The sequence below is a fragment of the Trichosurus vulpecula genome, chromosome 4, assembly GCF_011100635.1.
Source record: "Trichosurus vulpecula isolate mTriVul1 chromosome 4, mTriVul1.pri, whole genome shotgun sequence".
Classification (NCBI taxonomy): Eukaryota; Metazoa; Chordata; class Mammalia; order Diprotodontia; family Phalangeridae; genus Trichosurus; species Trichosurus vulpecula.
Window position 1 is genome coordinate 390,396,350 of NC_050576.1, and position 17,803 is coordinate 390,414,152.

At 41.1% G+C, this 17,803-nt stretch overlaps 1 protein-coding gene across 1 annotated transcript in view; it reads left to right on the forward strand.

Annotated features, from left to right (window-relative positions):
• Window positions 1-397: 397 nt before the first annotated feature.
• Window positions 398-17,803, forward strand: part of ATP11A (ATPase phospholipid transporting 11A) — a 220,396-nt gene continuing 202,990 nt past the window's right edge. Inside the window, exon 1 of the mRNA XM_036756991.1 lies at window positions 398-1,163. Within this exon, the coding sequence (XP_036612886.1) occupies window positions 1,113-1,163 (51 nt within the window). The 5' untranslated portion in view covers window positions 398-1,112. The remainder of the gene's footprint in view (window positions 1,164-17,803) is intronic.

Consider the following 17,803-nt stretch of genomic DNA (forward strand, 5'->3'; position numbering starts at 1 on the left):
GTCCACTGCGCCTCCCCATTCCAATGCAGAAACTCTCCAATTTCAGTGTGAATTCAGAGAAGAGGCTGCGGGGAGGGAAGGAAGGCACTGGGCAAAACTATTGGGAATTCTGCTTCTGGAGTGGCGGTGGAAGGACTGCGAAATAAGGGGCCTCCTCTAAAGAGGAGGACGAACCCAGGATGAAAAGGGGGAGACCTGATCGTTCGTGAACGCGCGCGCGCGCCTCCTTTTGCGTGTGTGTGTGTGTGTGTGTGTCTGTGTCTGTGTCTGTGTGTATGTGTGTGTGTGTTGGGGAGGCAGGGGGAGCGGGAGGAGGCGTGTAGCTTTTGGGGCGCATGCTCACACGCGAGTCGTGACGTTCGCCGCCAGAATTGCCTGGGAAGGATCAAAGAGCCCAAGCTCTTGGAGGGGGAGGTAAGCGGAGAGCCCGGGCTGGGCTGAAGAGCCAGAACCGATAGCCGCTGCGAGCTCGGGAGGGAAGAGAGTCGAGCACCGACCAGGGCCGCCCGAGGCGGGAGGAGGAGACCCCTCCCGGCAGCCCTCTCGAGAGAAAAGCCGATTTCAGCCCTGGGAGGGTGAGGGGGTGGCAAGAGAAAGGGAACGAGCCAACCACCAACAGCAGACCCACCTTCCCCCATCCCCACCAAAACCCTTCCTTCTTCAGGGCTTCCCCACTCCGTGCAGTGCCCCGGGAGCAGCCAGGTGGCTGCGCTCTCCCCAGGGCTTGGGACAGGGCCGGGGAGGAGGGCATGAGCCGGGAGGTGCCGCCCCACGAGTGCCCCATGCGCCCCCGGGCTGGCAGCCTGAGCTGCTGCGGGCGTGATTGAGGCGGGCGACGGGCGGGAGACCCGAGACAAGAGCGAAGGAGGCAGCCAGGCGGCGAGGGAGCCGAGCAGAGCCCAGCGGAGCCTGACGGCGGCGCAGCGGCAGCCGCGGCGGCCCCGGGCTGGGCGCGTGCGCTCGCCTCTTCGCAGCCCCGGAGACCGATGTAGAAGCAAGTCCATGGCCGTGCCAAGTAGGAGTCGGAAGAGATAAGGCGACCCCCAGAGCTGAAGCTCGCCTAGGGGAGCGAGGAGCTGCGCCGGCGCGGGGGGCTTTATCCGGCAGGTACCATGGCAGGAACCATAGACTGCAGCTTCATCCGGACTCTCATCAACCGATACGTGAGTGCACGGCCCCGGCGGGGAGCCCCTCGGGCGGGAGGGGGGAAAAGAAGGAGCGAATAAAAGTTCCGGGCTTAGTGAGCAGAGTGAGACACCTTTTGCATCCCTGAGTCCGGGACCCGACATTTGCAGTACCCATTTCTTTGCAAAGGGGAAAGTGCTGTGTGCCCCAGTCAGCATCCCCGGGTGGAGGGAATGGGGCTAATCCCTTGTTGTTTTCCACCCTCCCTTCCTCATCCTAGGGCCCGGCCCCAAGACCCGATTGTTTCGAATGTGGGACTGGGTAATCATGTGACTGGAGGCTGGCTTCTTTGCCGGGCACTTTACCCCCCGGACTCGGGATAAAGTAGGTTGTTGGAGAGGGGAGGGCCCAGAGGCCCCTCAACTCTCCTTCGGGATCCAGACAGGGCCCCGTGATTGGGAAAAGGTTCACCCCTGCCCCCCAGTTTATTTCAGCTTGTCGAGGGGTTCTTTTCCATCGTCTATTTCATCTTGGTCAGGGGGTTCGGCCCCCACGCCCCGGCCCCAATTCGCTAGTCTATTTCTTCTCTGCCAGGGGTTCTTAATTTAACATTTTGGTCCCTTTCCTGCGACTTCTTAGCCTTCTTGTGCTCTCTGCAAACAGCTGCATCACGTCGGCCCCCCCTTGGCTTCCCCATTGCAACTAGTAGTTCTGATGATTAAAAAAAAAAAGAAACCCCTAAATACCTTTTTCAGACAGGGAGGAGAAGGGTATTCGGGGTCTGGGTATGAATTTTCTTTGTAGGTGCATACCCCACCTGCATAATGAATGCCCCCCCCCCCCCCCCCCCCCGCCCATGAACCTAATTAAACTGGGATTAGGCTGGAAGGAACAGTTTGGAGAAGGGGTTTAGATTCTGCTAAAAGGCTTTGTTTTCTGCCTGGAAAACTAGGACTTGGGGGGTGGTGCAGGGGTTAAAATATTAAAAAGTGTAGTGATTTCAAAGAAACTAACAGTGTTTATTTTCTGATTCAGAAGAGCCGGTTTCTGTCTGAAAGTGAACCGATCAGATAAGACGCCCCGTGGGTTATCAGGTTCCTTTGGAATGCCACCAGCAGGAGAAGACTAGCAAGTCTATTTCTATAGTGAACAAGTGGATGAGATGAGGGAGGATGCTTTTAGCTCACTTTTTAAAAATGTTGGCTTTGCAGTACTTAAAACCCCGTAGGAAGATGCAAAATTTTTTGGTGCCTGTAGTAACTAATTTAAGCCACAGTATATAGCTCAGCATAAGGAGAATGAACCAACAAATCCTGAGGACAATCCTCCTCCTTCCTACTGTATATACATAATCCATCATGTATCTTTAAGTCTCATAACATAAACTGAAGTCAGAAATATGAGAAAAAACTAGGTAAAAAGAGGATGTTTTAAATTTTGGGTTTTTTGTTTTCTGGAACTAAGATGTGCCTCTTTTAAAAGGTACAGATATTGATTGAAGATCGTTTTTACCTTAAATTCTGAGAAAGCAGAAATCAGGGCCTGCCCACTGATTTGTTTATTTTATGAATTCCTTTCAGAGTAGAATTACTTGTTTCTTCAATGAAATCTCTTGAAAAAAAGAAAGTGATAGAAATGTCAGTAACTTAGAGCTAAAGAATCATGGGATTATAGAAGTGGAAGGGGTCTCGGAGATCTAGTTCCAGACTCATATTTATTTGGCAGGTGAGGAAAATAAGGCCCAGAGATAGGGAAATGACTCTTTAGAGGTCATGAAGGAAGTAACTGGCAGTTCTAGATGCCTGCTTTAAAAGTTAGTTCCAGTTGTACAAAAATAACAGACAAATCATTTTGAAAGATGACTCGTTACTCTAAGAGGGTGGTAATCTCACTGTACTTTTCCGTGGTCATACAATGTCTAGAATGTCCCGTCCCACCCTGAGCCTGACATTTGGGAGGAACATAGACTAACTCAAGAGTTTCCAGGAAAAGGTAGCCAAGATGGTAAAGAAACTAGAAACCACAATAATCGTTACAGTGACAACGATAATAATAATAATGACAATTACACACTATAATTGCTTTGAGGTTTGCAAAGCTCTTAACATACATTATTTGTATCAGGCCTGTGAGGTAAGTTTTACAGGTACCACCTTCCCCATCCTACAGATGAAGAAATTGAAACACAGTAGTTGTGACTTGTCCTTGGTCTTACCGCTAGTAAGTTATAGAAGTGGGGGCTTCCTCACTCCAAGCCTAGCAGGATATTTATTATATCATACAAGGAAGAGAGGAGATTTTGGTGGGGAGGGGTACATATGGGAACGTGGTGTTAGTCTTTGAATACTTAGAGTTGGAAGGGACCCCAGAGGTCAAAGTCTGATTCTTTTTTTACTGATGAGGAAAATAAGGCCCAGAGAGGTTTAGTGACTTGCTAGATAGTAACTGCTATGTGTAATAGGTGTTAAAGTTATGATGTAGGAGACTCACCTTCTGATCCCTCTTTGTCTACTAACTGCCCCCATATAGATATCCGATTACTTATTATGCATTTAATTAGTGTATATGACAAGTGAGTGTTACATATCTAATGGCTTTGTAGCAACAGGTGTCACAAAGAGTATTTACTGCTTAAAAAAACAATCTCCATCATCTTTGTTTTTTGGTGTAATTCCTTCTCTGAATTTAATTGTGTGCAATTTTGTCTAGTTTTATGAAGAAGCTCCTTGGTGTTTTGATGAGTATTGCTTTAAATACATAAATTAATTGGGTTGTCAAAAATGAAAGAGATGAGATGTAGCCCTCAGAGGTGAACTAGAATTTGTGATTGGGAGTTAAAGGGAAGAAGATTTCAGCGAAACATAATTACAAGTGCCCTCCAATGGCATAAGCCGTACTTATGTATTGGGTGTTAGTGGAGTAATGAGGTCCCCATCACTGGAAGTGTTTGATTAGAGAGGCTGAACAGGCCCTAGAAAGAAGCTATAGACAGGCGTTGTTTTATGGGGAAAGGTTAAACTAGATATTGTCTCTTCTAAATCTAAGATTCTCTATGTCCATGGATGCCGGAGGGGTGGTAGGGCTTGTGTTTACCTCAAATATTCAAATGATGTGATGTCCTCCATTTGGGTGAGTCTATGCCTGCCAATCCTATGCAGCTGTTTTCTAGGTCTTCCCATAAATTTGTTTTGGGGGGTCTGCCTAATGTATTGGAGGCCTTGCTCAATTTCTCCTCTAGTAAAGAGGATGTTGGCGCTGTGGATGTGTCTTTCTGTTATCTCTCACTCTTGTCATCTCCTTTTTGATCGCATGTTTCCCTGATGAAATCCTTTACTCCAGTTCTTCTGAATTCTTTTTTATTGTATGTCCCAGTCTTCTAACCCTCACCATGCTCCTCCCTGTTTGCCCTCGCTTTTAATTCTGAGGGTGTTCCAAGTGTGGAAGTCGTTTGGCAACAGAGATTTTTTTTTAAGCAGTAAATATGCTTTGTGACACCTGTTGCTACACAGCCATTGGATATATATAACACTCACTTGTCATATACACTAATTAAATGCATAATAAGTAATTGGATATCTATATGGGGGCATTTAGTAGACTGAGAGGGATCGGAAAAGCCAACCCTGGCAGTGCTACTGATTTTATCTTGGGCAAGTCACTTAACTCCTCTAAAATGAAGGTGTTGGACCCAGGGGTCATGACCTACAGTTTAAGAAGGCTGAAGGGGGCTCAAGTGGAAAAAGTTTTAAAGGCCCTGGGCAACGCTAATATTTTATTATTAAATTGAGATTTGGTTTGTGTGAAATAATTCATACTTGTTTACCTGTTGGATCCAAAGCAGATGGTTTTTTCCCCTCTTGGTCATTGTATGTTGCCTCACAGCCCCCATGCTACTTACTCAGTGTCTCTTACCTTTCTTCATATTTTTTTTAAAAATGAAGATACGTATTGTCTTCTTGTATTTCTCTTATTTTTCTCTGCTTCACTCTTATCAGGACTACAATTTTTTTTAAAATGCTGTCAGCCTTAGCCTGTGGGTGACTTTTTATGTGATTTTCATTAGTTACAAACAATTTGCTCTCCATGTAGTAGTAAATTTTATGAAACTAAACTTTTTGACCAGACACTTTGGGTATAGGAGATAAGTTAAGGTCCAAAAAACATTCCCAGAGTCAGAATCTTATGTTTTTTCCTATGACTTCCAACCTGGTTTTATGTATTAAAAATATTTAAAACATTTATTTATTGCTTTTACTACACTAAGTTAATGAGACTTCTTTCAAAAATTGTCAGGTAACTTTTTCTATAATTATTATGTATCTAAATAGATTGAGTTGAATTATTTGCTTATATTTTACTTCATTATTCTCTTTAGGTCAGGGGTTCCTAATCTGGGGTCTGTGACCTTTTAAAAAATATTTTGAGAATTGTATTTCAGTATGATTTTTTTGGTAATCATGTATTTTAATTCATTTAAAGACTTTAGGAAAGAGTACATAGGCTTAACCAGACTGTCAGAGGGAGGCATCTGTTGTGCAAAAAACACGAAAAACTCTTGTTCTAAGGAGGCATACATAGATTTTAAAACCCTTCATACCTTTTTATCTTTTTTTCGTAGTACAGGGTGGCAGGTTGGACCAAAGTGGAATGACTTTTAGTATGTTTTCAAAGATTCAAGGTGTCCCAGAAATCTTAAAGGGCTAATCCAGATGACTTCTGGGACACCCAGCTGTGTTTTCATGTAGCTAAATGCTGACCACCAGGGTAACTGTAGGGTGGCAATTTTTTTGGCCAAGAAGTCCCAGTGCAGAACGTGTCTGTCTTTTAGACTTCATTCCTTTGACCTGAGAAGCCCGCTTCCTTTGCGGGTCATTCAGGTTTCATTGATGGTATCTTTTATGTCACTCCTTTCAGTCAGGTGACCATTGATGCTGTGTTGCAGCTTGCTAACAATGATGCCTACTCAGAATATGCCAACATAATAGAAAAATTGTTGTGGGTTTAATTTTGGAATTTCTGGTTTTTGGAAAATCAAATGAATAAAACTTTAGTTTACTACTAGTCTTTAAGTTGTCAGACATAGCAACGTAGAATAAAAAATAATTACTAACCTCTTGATGTGTGATGGATACACAAAGAGGGAGCTGAGTGATGTAGTGGCTAAAAGTAACCTGAATTCAAATTCTGCCTCAGATATGTATTACCTAGGTGACCCTGGATAAGTCACTTAACATTTCCTTCCCTTAGTTTGCTCATCTGTAAATTGAGGATGTTGGACTTAATGGCCTCTTAGGTCCCTGCCTGCTTAAATATTTACCAAAATTGTTTTTGGGAAACACTGCTATCTGGTTTTTCCTTTTAGTAATCTAGACAGTCATTACAAATGAGAGAGAGACACTACTGTTAATCAAATATGTTATGCTTTAGATCTTTTTTTTTAAAAGAAAATTTATTAATAAGATTGTAGATAGACACATCTATATGTGCATGGGCTTTTGTATCTAAAAGTGTATTCTGTGTGTACTTATAAAAGTATGCTGGCCTACATAGAATCATTTTTGTTATATTCATCGTATTCTTGTAACATTTGTTGGAAGGAGTTAGGGAGCCTGTGCTACCTCCCTTTTATAGACCTTGTGGGAAAAAAGGAAGCTACAGAATCAGATAGTTAATCCCGGGATAAGCAGTTTTGTTAGTTAAATCATGAGTTGGTCTGTATCACACCTGCCTGTTCTAGTCAGTCATCGTTGGCTGTTGAGGGACACTAACTGGTTAGTGACTAGAGAAAATGACCAGTTATCAGATAAGTGCCTAGATTAATGGAGTTAGGATGAGGTGAGCCTAATTTAGAAAAAGGCAGGTGGATGAATGAATGAAAAAAAAAGCATTCATTAAATGTTTACTATGTGCAAAGCACTGTGCTAGCACTAGGGATACCATATAGTAGAAAGGCCTGTGCCGTCAAGGAGTTCACATTCTAATGGGAGAGACAACACGTGGAGGTTTTAGCTGTAATGTAAGTCAGATGGAAAGAAAGGCCCCATGGCTCTTAGGGTGCAAGGAATGCATCTTTTTTACTTTCATTTACATTGATTAAATTGTATCTGTTGCTGATGTTGAACCATTTAACAATGCCCAAGGGCTTTGGGTTGAAAACTTTCTTTTCTAAATCTTCTGTAGTTTTGGTTGTTAAGGCATTATGGGCCATCTGGAGTCATCTCTGCAAGGATTGCCCTCCCGGTGTTATAGGGGCTGGGCTAGAAACAGAGTTGATGATCTAGCTTGCTGTGCTATTTATGGGGCTGTTGGCCTTACCTGACTGTTGCTGATAGTTGGTCAGCAGTTAGTAATGGTGGTAGCAGAGATGGAAGGTCCATTCTCCATAAGGGCTATTTCACTTGATGGCTTTAGGGGCAGACTGGAAGAAAGACTGGTCATCTTGGGGTGGGAGGAAGTGATACTTCTGAGGCATTAAGCACAGAGTCTTGGGCTGTCTCCATTTGGGTCCCAGGGAGATGGTAGAGGAGGTGATGGTGGTGGTGGTTTAACCTGCCTGGCACATGCTGCCCTTTTCTCTCCCTCAGGACTCCTTGCTGCTCCAACCAGATTCACTTACCTGCCCCATTGGTGGCATCAGGGATGTCAGACCCTTATTCCTCAAGGGTTGCTCCCATTGACGATGGCTACAGGGGACTGATGGGGCTAGAAGGCAGGACCAGAGGATTTAGAGTAAATGAGTGTGGTCTCTCTCTCTCTACCTCTCCCTCTCTCCCTCTCCCTCTCCCTTTCTTCCCCCCTCCTCGTCCCTCACATACCTTCAGCACCCCACCCCCACCCCGCTTACTCTTAATCCCTACCTCTTTTCAAATGTTGTAAACACCCACAGAATCTTTCACTCTCTTTTTCTTTCTTCTTTCCTCTCCCTTCCTCCTTCTCCTTCCCTTCCTCTCTCTTTCTCTTCTCCTTCCTTCCTAACTTCCTTCCTTCCTCACACCCCTTCCATTCCACCTTAATCCCTGTCTCTTTTCAAATGTTTTAAACACCAGTATATTCTCTGTCTCTCTCTTAATCTCTCTCTCATTCACACACACACACACACACACACACACACACACACACACACACACACACACCATTCTCCCTTAATCCCTATCTCTTTTCACACAAGCACCAATAGAATCCCAAAGTACCTACATCATTTGCTTCTGGTGAGTGGCCTTGCCTGAGGATGGTAGGTCAGGAATATGTAGGGTAAAACAGGGAAAGTTCTGGAAGGAGTGTGCTTACTGTTGCTGCCATGACCCAGGCTGCCTAAGGATTAGGGCGTTTTAACATGTTTCCCCTCCTTCCTACTTAGTACCAGATGGTCCATCAATCAGTAAGTATTTATTAAGCACCCACTACATTACCAGGCACTGTGCTAAGAGTTAGGTATATAAGGATGAAGAATACGATGATTCTTTTTCATAATGAGCTTGATGGGAGACCAAGCTGATAGAATGTCGGCATCCGGGACCATTATTCACAGTAGGCGTTGCCTTGCTTTCTGTCCCTCTGTCCCCATACACACTTTAGCCACAAGTGGAATTATGGAATTCTGCTTGTAGATACTCATGTTCTTCAGCGATTTGAGCATCTGTGATTTCTTTGATGTATTACGCTGCTGTCCCTCCGTGACGGAGGAGAAGGTCTTCAAGAATTGTTATGGCCCCCAAATGTGCTAGCCTGGTAATAAGCCTCTTTCAGACTTAGCTAGACTGGTCCTTGGATAACAGGTATGCAGTCCCTCATTGTGCTGTACTCACTACTTTTCCAATTTGGGTAGGACCTGGAAAAGTTTGCATTTCACTGATAGAGCCTTTGAGGATTCAGGGCCCCTGCTGCTCCAAGAGGAACTTGATGGAGGAAACATGCCTCAGTAACAACCATAATAACTACACAGTACCTCAGTATTTACAAAGTGCTTTATATTTGATTCTCACAACACCTCAGTGAGGTAGGCGCCCTTGTTCCCATCTTAACAGATGAAGAAATCGAACCTTAGGGAGGTTAAGCAACTCGCCCAGTGTCATGAGGCAGAATTTGAGCTCAAGTCTTCCGATTTCCAAGTCTTAGACTTTCTCTCTAGCTGCAGAGAGTTATGAAGGGGGACATTTCAATCACTAATGATTCTGTTACATGTAGCTATCTATATGGTAGATCTCTTTGGTCCAGAGTATCAGTAACAGTTGTGCAAAATGGAGAGCTGATTATTGGTGACGTTAGTAAAGTTAGTAATTGTGTATTCATTATGCAGCCTATTAAAAATGCTTCTTTTACTCCCTTATTATTTCACTTTGCTTTCTAACTTTTGTAGCCCTGAGTGATCAGAAACCTGGGAAAGCTGAAGGTTTCCTTGCTGACAATACGAATATTTGTTTTTGCAGTGCGTATTGTTTGATAAATTGTTCTGCCGTAAAGGAAATCTATAAACATCTCCAGTTCCTGGAGAACTTCCAGCCCCGTTACATTAGAGTGCTTTTAAACCTTTTGAAAAGCTCAACAATTTAAACTCATCAGTGTCTATTTTCGTTTTCCTTTTCCGCTTTGATAACAGGCTAGTAGTTTATGAGATCACTGTGGATCTATGAGGTCACTGTTTTAAAAACATCGGTTTTGTTGAATTAGATTGACTTTTTAATTAAAAAAAAATTCCTATCAGATTATAATTTTGGAACTGCATTTCTGTTTCATATATTAGATACGTAGCCTCCTTCTGATTCCATTTTTGCATTCTATACTGTAGGGTGATGTTATAAGTTGGACAACTTTATAATAGTATTCAGAATAATCAGGACTGATGGAAAGAGAATCCAGGACTGAAACATGGAAATTGACCCATGAAACAAAGGTTTTGTATAGGGCAACATTTAGGAAGCATTTGTTAAAACACTGACATAGGCAGTTTATCAGGAAGTGAAGTAAGCATCTTCCTTTTTCTGGGGGCATTTTGTTCACATGCAACATTTAAAGACAATGTGTTTTGGTGTATGATTTAACCTTTAAAGGATATGTGCAACGTTGAAGTTGTTCATGTGTTTGGAGCTCTTTTATGTCTGTTAGAATCTAATCCTCTTAAGGGGGTGTTTATGTCATGCCTTGGGATGGATTCCACAGTCCAGAAAAAGATAAATTGTTTGGTGTATTCTATAGTTCTGTAGTTCTACAGTTAATCACACTGCTAGAGAGGTGAACAGTGTGCTTGCTTGGTTCACAACTACATAAACCTACAGTTCATACTTTGCCAAAAAAAAGCGTGACTACCAGATGATACAGGAAGTCTTTAACTTAGAAATGGGTTGTGTTCCAAAAGCTCGTTTGTGAGCAGCTTTTTTGGAAATCAGGAGCGTATTTTCCCATGGAAACCACATATAAATGGCGACAAAGTTCCTAGGCTAGCCCATGAAAATAATCTCAGCCCATTTAAACATTTTTAGTAGGAAAAAAATAAAATAATACTGTACTATTAAGATAGTACATATTTAAACAACTGAAAACTCAAAAATTGAATAAGAGTTTTTTAATTTAGCTTGAATGGTAGAGTGAGAAAAGGCGGAATTAATTTAGAGGAGTAGAAGAAGATAGAAATAAATGGAGGCTTGATTATGTTAATGGCTTTAAAGATTGAGTCTAGTAGTTTTTGTATCTAATTTCATTATAAAATGTAACGGTTTTCCTTTTACTTGATATATACATTATATCTATCTATACAGTTATACTGAATATATAATCCATATATAGAATATTCATATACATGATATATCTACATATATATACATCTATCTCTATATCGATCTTGATAAGAGTATTGCTTCCTAGCATAAGAAGGTTTTTTCGAGATTATCTAGTCCAATGCCTTCAATTTACAGATGTGGAAAGTGAGGCCCAGAGAAGTTAAGCAACTTGTTTGCAAGGTCGTACAGCAATTTAGTAATAGAGCTAGGTCTCCTGACTCCAAATTCAGAATTTTGCCACTAAAATACATTGCTTCTTAGGCAGCATTGAAATTCTGTATAGTTTCTGTGTTGTTTTACCTGATTTGAATTCTTTGAAAATTGGTGATCAGAGCATGATATATGTGTTCTAATTTTCTATTAATTAGGGTATTTGGTTAACCAGGACTCAGAGCTCACATAATCCAACCTATTCAATTTATAGGTGAGGAAATGAGCCTGGAGAAATTGTCACCTCTTAAATACACACTACCAGTAAGTGACAAATGGAGATTTGAACCTCTGATTGACTTTTAAGGCTGTAAGGCCAAAGCTTTGCTATTTCGAGTAGGCCACATTGTTTCTCCCCCAATGCAAGTTTTACTATAGATGATTTAATTTTATTTTTAACATAGAAGTCATTTACCATATATTTCCCGTGTAACCCTGCAAGACTTTTCTGGGTGGGACATGGTGTCATGGGAAGAGCATTGAATTTGGGGTCAGATAACTTGGATTCAGACTTTGGTCTACCACTGTGATTTTAGGCAAGTCAGTTAATTCTTTTGTTCTAGTTTCTTCATCCAAGTTGGGCTAGATCTTTAAGATCCTTTCCACGTCTCAATCCTATGAGGCACAGGATCAGAAATGAAATGAACATTGATCACAATGTTTCAGAGAAGCCTTTTCATTTAGAGTATACATAACTTTTCAGAAGCTGGAGTTTCATATCTGTTTGTGAGCATTTTACCTATTTTGTGTTGATGTGACACAGCTCTGGTTCTTAATCTGCAAGGGACCTGCATCAGGATTTTAAAAGCCTTCAGTAAGCCAAGGTCTCTCAAATCTAAGAAAAGTCTTAAGTGATAACAGCGTAGGCTAACATTTTGCATTTATTTCAGGAATAATTCCTATTCTATCCCTAGAAATGTTCTTACATATTTAGGTTTGTTTTTGGCTTCCAAATGGAATTAAGAGAGGAAAATTTTTTTTAAAGTAAATTCTTCAAAATAGGAGATTGTGAACTTGACATTAGTTCCTGGCAAAATTTTAGAAGAGCAAGATAGTATTATTTATGAATTGTCTCAGAATGCTTACCCTGCAGAAAGATTTAATACTTATTTAACTTTTAAAGAAAATCACTTTGGGAACTTTTCAAACTCATTTGATTTATTTCTGTTCCTTTGACTTAGTTTTTTAAAAAAGTCCATGGTTGGATTCAGACCCTGTTTGGAATTTTCTGTTTGAAAAATTGGGAAGTATTTCTTTTTATGGTTCAAAAGTTTAAACAGCCAACCCTTGGCAATTCTTAGTACCCCATGGAACTTTCCAAGTCCATTAAATTGCTGGGAAGGTGTCCCTCTGCTTTGCTAGAGTTCCTCACTAGGAGTTTCTTAACACTGAAGAAATCACAGGCTTAGTCCGTCAACCTCTTTCCCCTCTCCATCCTCCCTTCCCTTTCCCCTCTCTTCTTCACTTTCTCATTAACACACAACAATATAGAAGGATAGTTTATGATCACTTAGGAGAACCACCAAGATTGCTGAAACCTGGCATTGGTGCATTAAGAACAAGTCATGGCAGATTAACCTAATTTTTACTTTCAAAAGGATAGCTAACTTGGTCGGATAGCAAAATGCGAGAGATATAATATTGGATTTTAGGAATAGAAAGGATTCAGTAAGCTAGATTCCAAACTTACTATCTGCTCGACTCCAAAGAGAATGTCATTAATGAATTGATGTAAAACTAGAGGGGACTATGTGGTGGGGCATTACAAGGCTCTGTCTTTTCCTCGTTTCTGTTTTGTTGAACACTTTTTAAAAAATCAGTTATCTAGATTAATTTATTGATGTGATTGTCAAATTTAGGGATGTGTAATTCTTGGAGTGATAACATATTGAATGACAATATTGGCATCCAAAAAGTTCTTGGTGGGGGAGGTTAGTATTAAAATGTTTTTATATAAATGACATTTAATAAAATACAGAGTATTTGGATTTAAAAATTTACTACATAATTAAAGGATGGGGGAGAGACATGGTAAAAATAGCTATATGCAGATTTACAGTATTTTGTGACCCTCAAAAGTGCTCATGTAATCTTTGGTGGTAGCGTGAATATAGTGTCCAGAATGAGAGGTGGTGTGACTTTAGTGGGTAAAAGAGCTGACCTGGAGTCAAGGAGACCTTGGTTCAATCCATATCTCTGGCACATACAAGTTCTGTGATCATTGCTAAGTCACTTAATGTCTTGGTGCTCCTAGGCAGGGATTTAACACTATTAAATATCTGGACTGGAATGGTGGCAATGGAAAAGTAAAGGTGAATGGGACAGACATTGTGGAAGAAGAATTAATGGGATTTGGAGTTTGAATTGGACCTAGTGACAAGAAGTCAAAGATATAGAGGGATAAATGCTTCAGGTAGGGTGTGGGCTACATGACCTTAGTCAATCAGTAGGCATTTAGTGAATGCCTACTGTGTGCCAGGTGCTGTAGATACAAAGAAAGGCAAGTCCTTGCTGTCAGGCAGCTCACAATCTAATATCAGTCCTTTAAAATTTTCGAGATTTACTGAAGCAAGGTTTTCCTAAGGCTGCAAGAACAGCAGAATGAGAAAGGGTCAAGAAGGAAGGGTTTAAAGAGGGTATCTATGTGATTGTATGGAAAAAAAAAAAGATTTTCATTTTGGGTGGGAGAAATGTAAGTTCAGGGAACTAAATTTATATCCAGACAAAAAAGATACTAAGTGTCCATGTAAAAATGCTAGTATACATGCACAGTAGGTGGCATAAATTATACATTTCTTGTTGTTTTATAGATTGTGAAGGGCTTTAAAAGCTACATGGAGGTTTTATATATATATGTATATATATTTTATATTAAAATATATATTTATTTAAATATTTAATATATTAATATGTATGTGTATGTGTGTGTGTGTATATATATATATATATACATGTATGTATGTATGTATACACACACACACACACAAAAATATTAGAGGCAAGAGAAGGCCAGTAGAGTGGGTTGATTAGGGGAGTGATATGATAAGATCTGCACTTCAAGAATATTACTTTGGTATCAGTGGGTAGGATGGAGGGAGTAGTGAGGGACCAATTAAGGAGACTAATCAGGTGGCTGTTGCAGTAATTTAATTAAGAGGTGAAGAGGGCCTGAGGTAAGGTGGTTGTCATGTGAGTGGAGAGAAGGTATTGAAATGCAAGAGATGTTTTCAAGGTAGAAAAGGCAAGATTTAGCAAACTGGTTGGATATATATGGTGAGGGAAAGTGGAAAGTCAAGGATAACACCAATATTATGATGCTAGGAGACTGGAAGGATGGTGGTAGTTGATGGTTGTCTCCCATATCTCACCGTCAATTTCACAGTTCTCCAGAAAGACCCTGAGGGTGTCCTTCTTTGGGTTCTTGCGACCATCATGTGAGCGCTTGCCTCGTGCGAGTTCTCCATAAAATAGTCTTTTAGGCAAACACACATTTGGCATTCAGACAACTTGGCCAGCCCGTTGGAGTTGTACTCTCTGCAGTAGAGTTTGAATGCTTGGCAGTTCAGTTTGAGAAAGGACCTCCATGTCTGGTACTTTATGATCTTCAGAATCTTTCTAAGAATTCATACAGAAATGATTCAGTTTCCTGGCATGGCGCTGGTAGACTGTCCAGATTTCACAGGCATACAACAATGAAGTCAGCACAGTGGCTCTATGGACCTTTAGTTTGGTAGGCGTTCTAATACCTCTTCTCCTCCACACTTTTTCCTTTGGAGCCTCCCAAACACTCAGCTAGCTCTGGCCGTGAGTGTGTCAGCCACATCGTCTATGTGTACATCCCTGGACAGTGTACTGCCAAAGTAAGTGAGCTTATCCACAGTGTTCAAAATTTCTCCATTTGCTGTAACTGACGATTCCATGTATGGATAGTGTGGTGGTTGGTGGTGGAGAACTTCTGTTTTCTTGGTATTGTTAGGCCAAAACTAGCACAAATAGCAGAGAATCGATCCATACTTTGTTGTATCTCAGCCTCAGAGGCTATGAACAAAAAGTCATGTACCAGTTCTTCCTCCACTTTAGTTTTGGCTTGTGTCCTTTTCACGTTAAATAATTTACCGTCAGTACAGTAGCTGACCTTGATGCCAACATTGCTGAAAAGCACACAGACCTGCTTCCTTCTGTTTTTGGCTGGGAATAGTGTCCAAAAAACCAAGAGAGGAGATAGTATTCGGAAGGAGACCGTCATTGGCAGTTTCAAATGCAGCAGATAGGTCAAGAAGGATTGGGACCTGAGAAAAGGCCATTAGATTGGGCAGTTAAGAAGTCATTGGTAACTTTGAAGAAGTCAGATGGCAAAGGATTTAGGAGTGAGCGACGCGAAGAAGTGGAGGCAGAAAGCTTTTTCAGGGAGTATGTCAGAGAAAGAGAGAAGTATAGGTGATTAGTTTGAGGGGATGGTGGGGTCTAATGAGTTTTTTTTTTAATTGAGGAAAATTGGGCATGTTTGAAGGCAGTAGGGAAGGAATTAGTAGATGGAGAGGTTTAAAATTTGGGAAGGGAAGAGGATGTGGGAGGGGATGACTGAGAATCCACTCATTTTCTGTTGTGATATTCTTGTGGGCCCGTTAATTGTGTAGGGCTGTTTGCTTCTCTCAGTGAATAATCATTCATGCTGATGTGTTTTGAAATTTGTATACCTCCTGTTGCTTTCTTCCCTTTTCTGATTGGACATTATTAATCTTCTCTGGGTTTTATAAATCTGATAACCAAGTTTGTTAGACATGTGTGCACATTAAGGGCCAAGAGGCCCTGGTGGGCCTGGTGCCTGGCCTTTGTGACAGTTATTTCCGTTGCTTGGTGGAGTTCTGTCTTATGTACTTTCTGGTTCTTCATTGTGTTCTCCATAGGTGGGGTTGCTAGATACCTGAGTTTGAATCAGTCATTTGTTGCTTTAATACTCATAGTTCTTGAAAAGATCCTTGATTTTATAGCCCTCTCTATGTGCTGCTCACAGTCCTTCTATCCTTCAGGAGACGTTAATGATGAGCTCCAGGGACCAGAACCATTGTCACTTTGAGACCAGACTTCTTATGATGAACCTCTCTCTCCACAACTAGCCTAGTGTGTGAATGAGAGACCCACGCAGTCTGCCACTGGCTCCCTTATTTAGTGTTGTTTTACTCTGTTGACATCTTTTGTTTTTGAGTCACCATCATGTCTGGATCGACCCCGTCCTTCTACTCTTTACCTCTTCTCCTAGCACACACCTTGAAGCTTCCCTTGTAACAAATAACAGGTAAGCCGAACAGGGGTCAAGTCTCTTCTGGGAGGAGGAAAGTGTGTTTTCATTTACTTTGTTGTAGTCTTTGGGCATATTGTTCTCCTGATTTAACTTGCTTTCACTCTGAGTTAGTTCGTATAAGTCTTCCCATGTTTACCTTGATTCCTCATGTTGGAGACAGCTTGGTGGTGTAGGGAATATAGAGCACTGGACCTGGAAGTCAGGAAGACCTGAGTTCAGATCTAGGCTCCGACACATCTCTAGGTGGGGGACCCTGGACAAATCACTTAACCTCTATCTTACTCAGTTTCCTCATGTGTAATATGGAGAGGATGATGATAGCAACTGTCTCTCAGGGTTCTTGTGAGGATAAAATGAAATAATGTTTACAAAGCACTGTGAAAACCTTAAAGTGCTATGTAAATGCACTTCAGTAATATTATTAGCATACTAATAGTAATATTGGGCAGCTAAATAATACAGTAATATTAGTAATATAATAGTAGTAACATGAGTAATATAGTAAGAGGGGTATTGGTGTGTGTTCAGTCACGTCCGACTCTTCTTGACCCCATTTGGGATTTTCTTTGCAGAGATAGACTGGAGTAGTTTGGCATTTCCTTCTCCAGTTCGTTTTACAGATGAGGAAACTGAGGTAAACAGGGTTAAGTGACTTACCCAGCTAGTTAAGTTTCTGAGGCCAGATTTGAATTCAGGAAGATAAGTCTTTCTGACTCCAGGCATGGCACTACGCCACCTAGTGATATATGATAACATTTGGCAGCTAAGTGGTGTGACACTTAGCACTGTGCCTGGCACATAGTAGGTGCTATATTATTTATATTATATTATATTATGTCATATATCATATCATCATATAATTATATTAATAGCTATATTATTATTATATAAGATATATTTATCTTCTATCTTATATATATCTTGTACCTTATATTTTACAATGAATTAGTATTGCATTAAATTCACATACCACAATTTTTTCAACTATTCCCCAATTGTTGGGCTTCTACTTTGTTTTGTTTTGTTCAGTTTTTTTTTTGCTGCTGTAGAATACTACATGGTGTAACATGAATGAGCTCTTTGTGTTCTGTCTTTGACTTCCTTGAGATATAGGCCTGCTAGGCCTGCACTTGGAGCCTTTCCAGCCAGGGCTTATGGCTCTAAACTATACTAATTTAGCCTTTGAAAATCCAAGGTCATCTCGACCCCGTGATGAAGTATGGGAGTAGGATTTTGTGGAGGGAGGGTTCCTTTTATAATGAACATTGAAGAACAAGTCAAATATTGAGGGAGAGCATTTATGAAATTGAAGGTGGGGAGGTCATCAAGGAAAACCAAGTTTCCATCGTTAAACAGCATTTATGAAACCCTCTTTTATGAAGGGAAATGATTT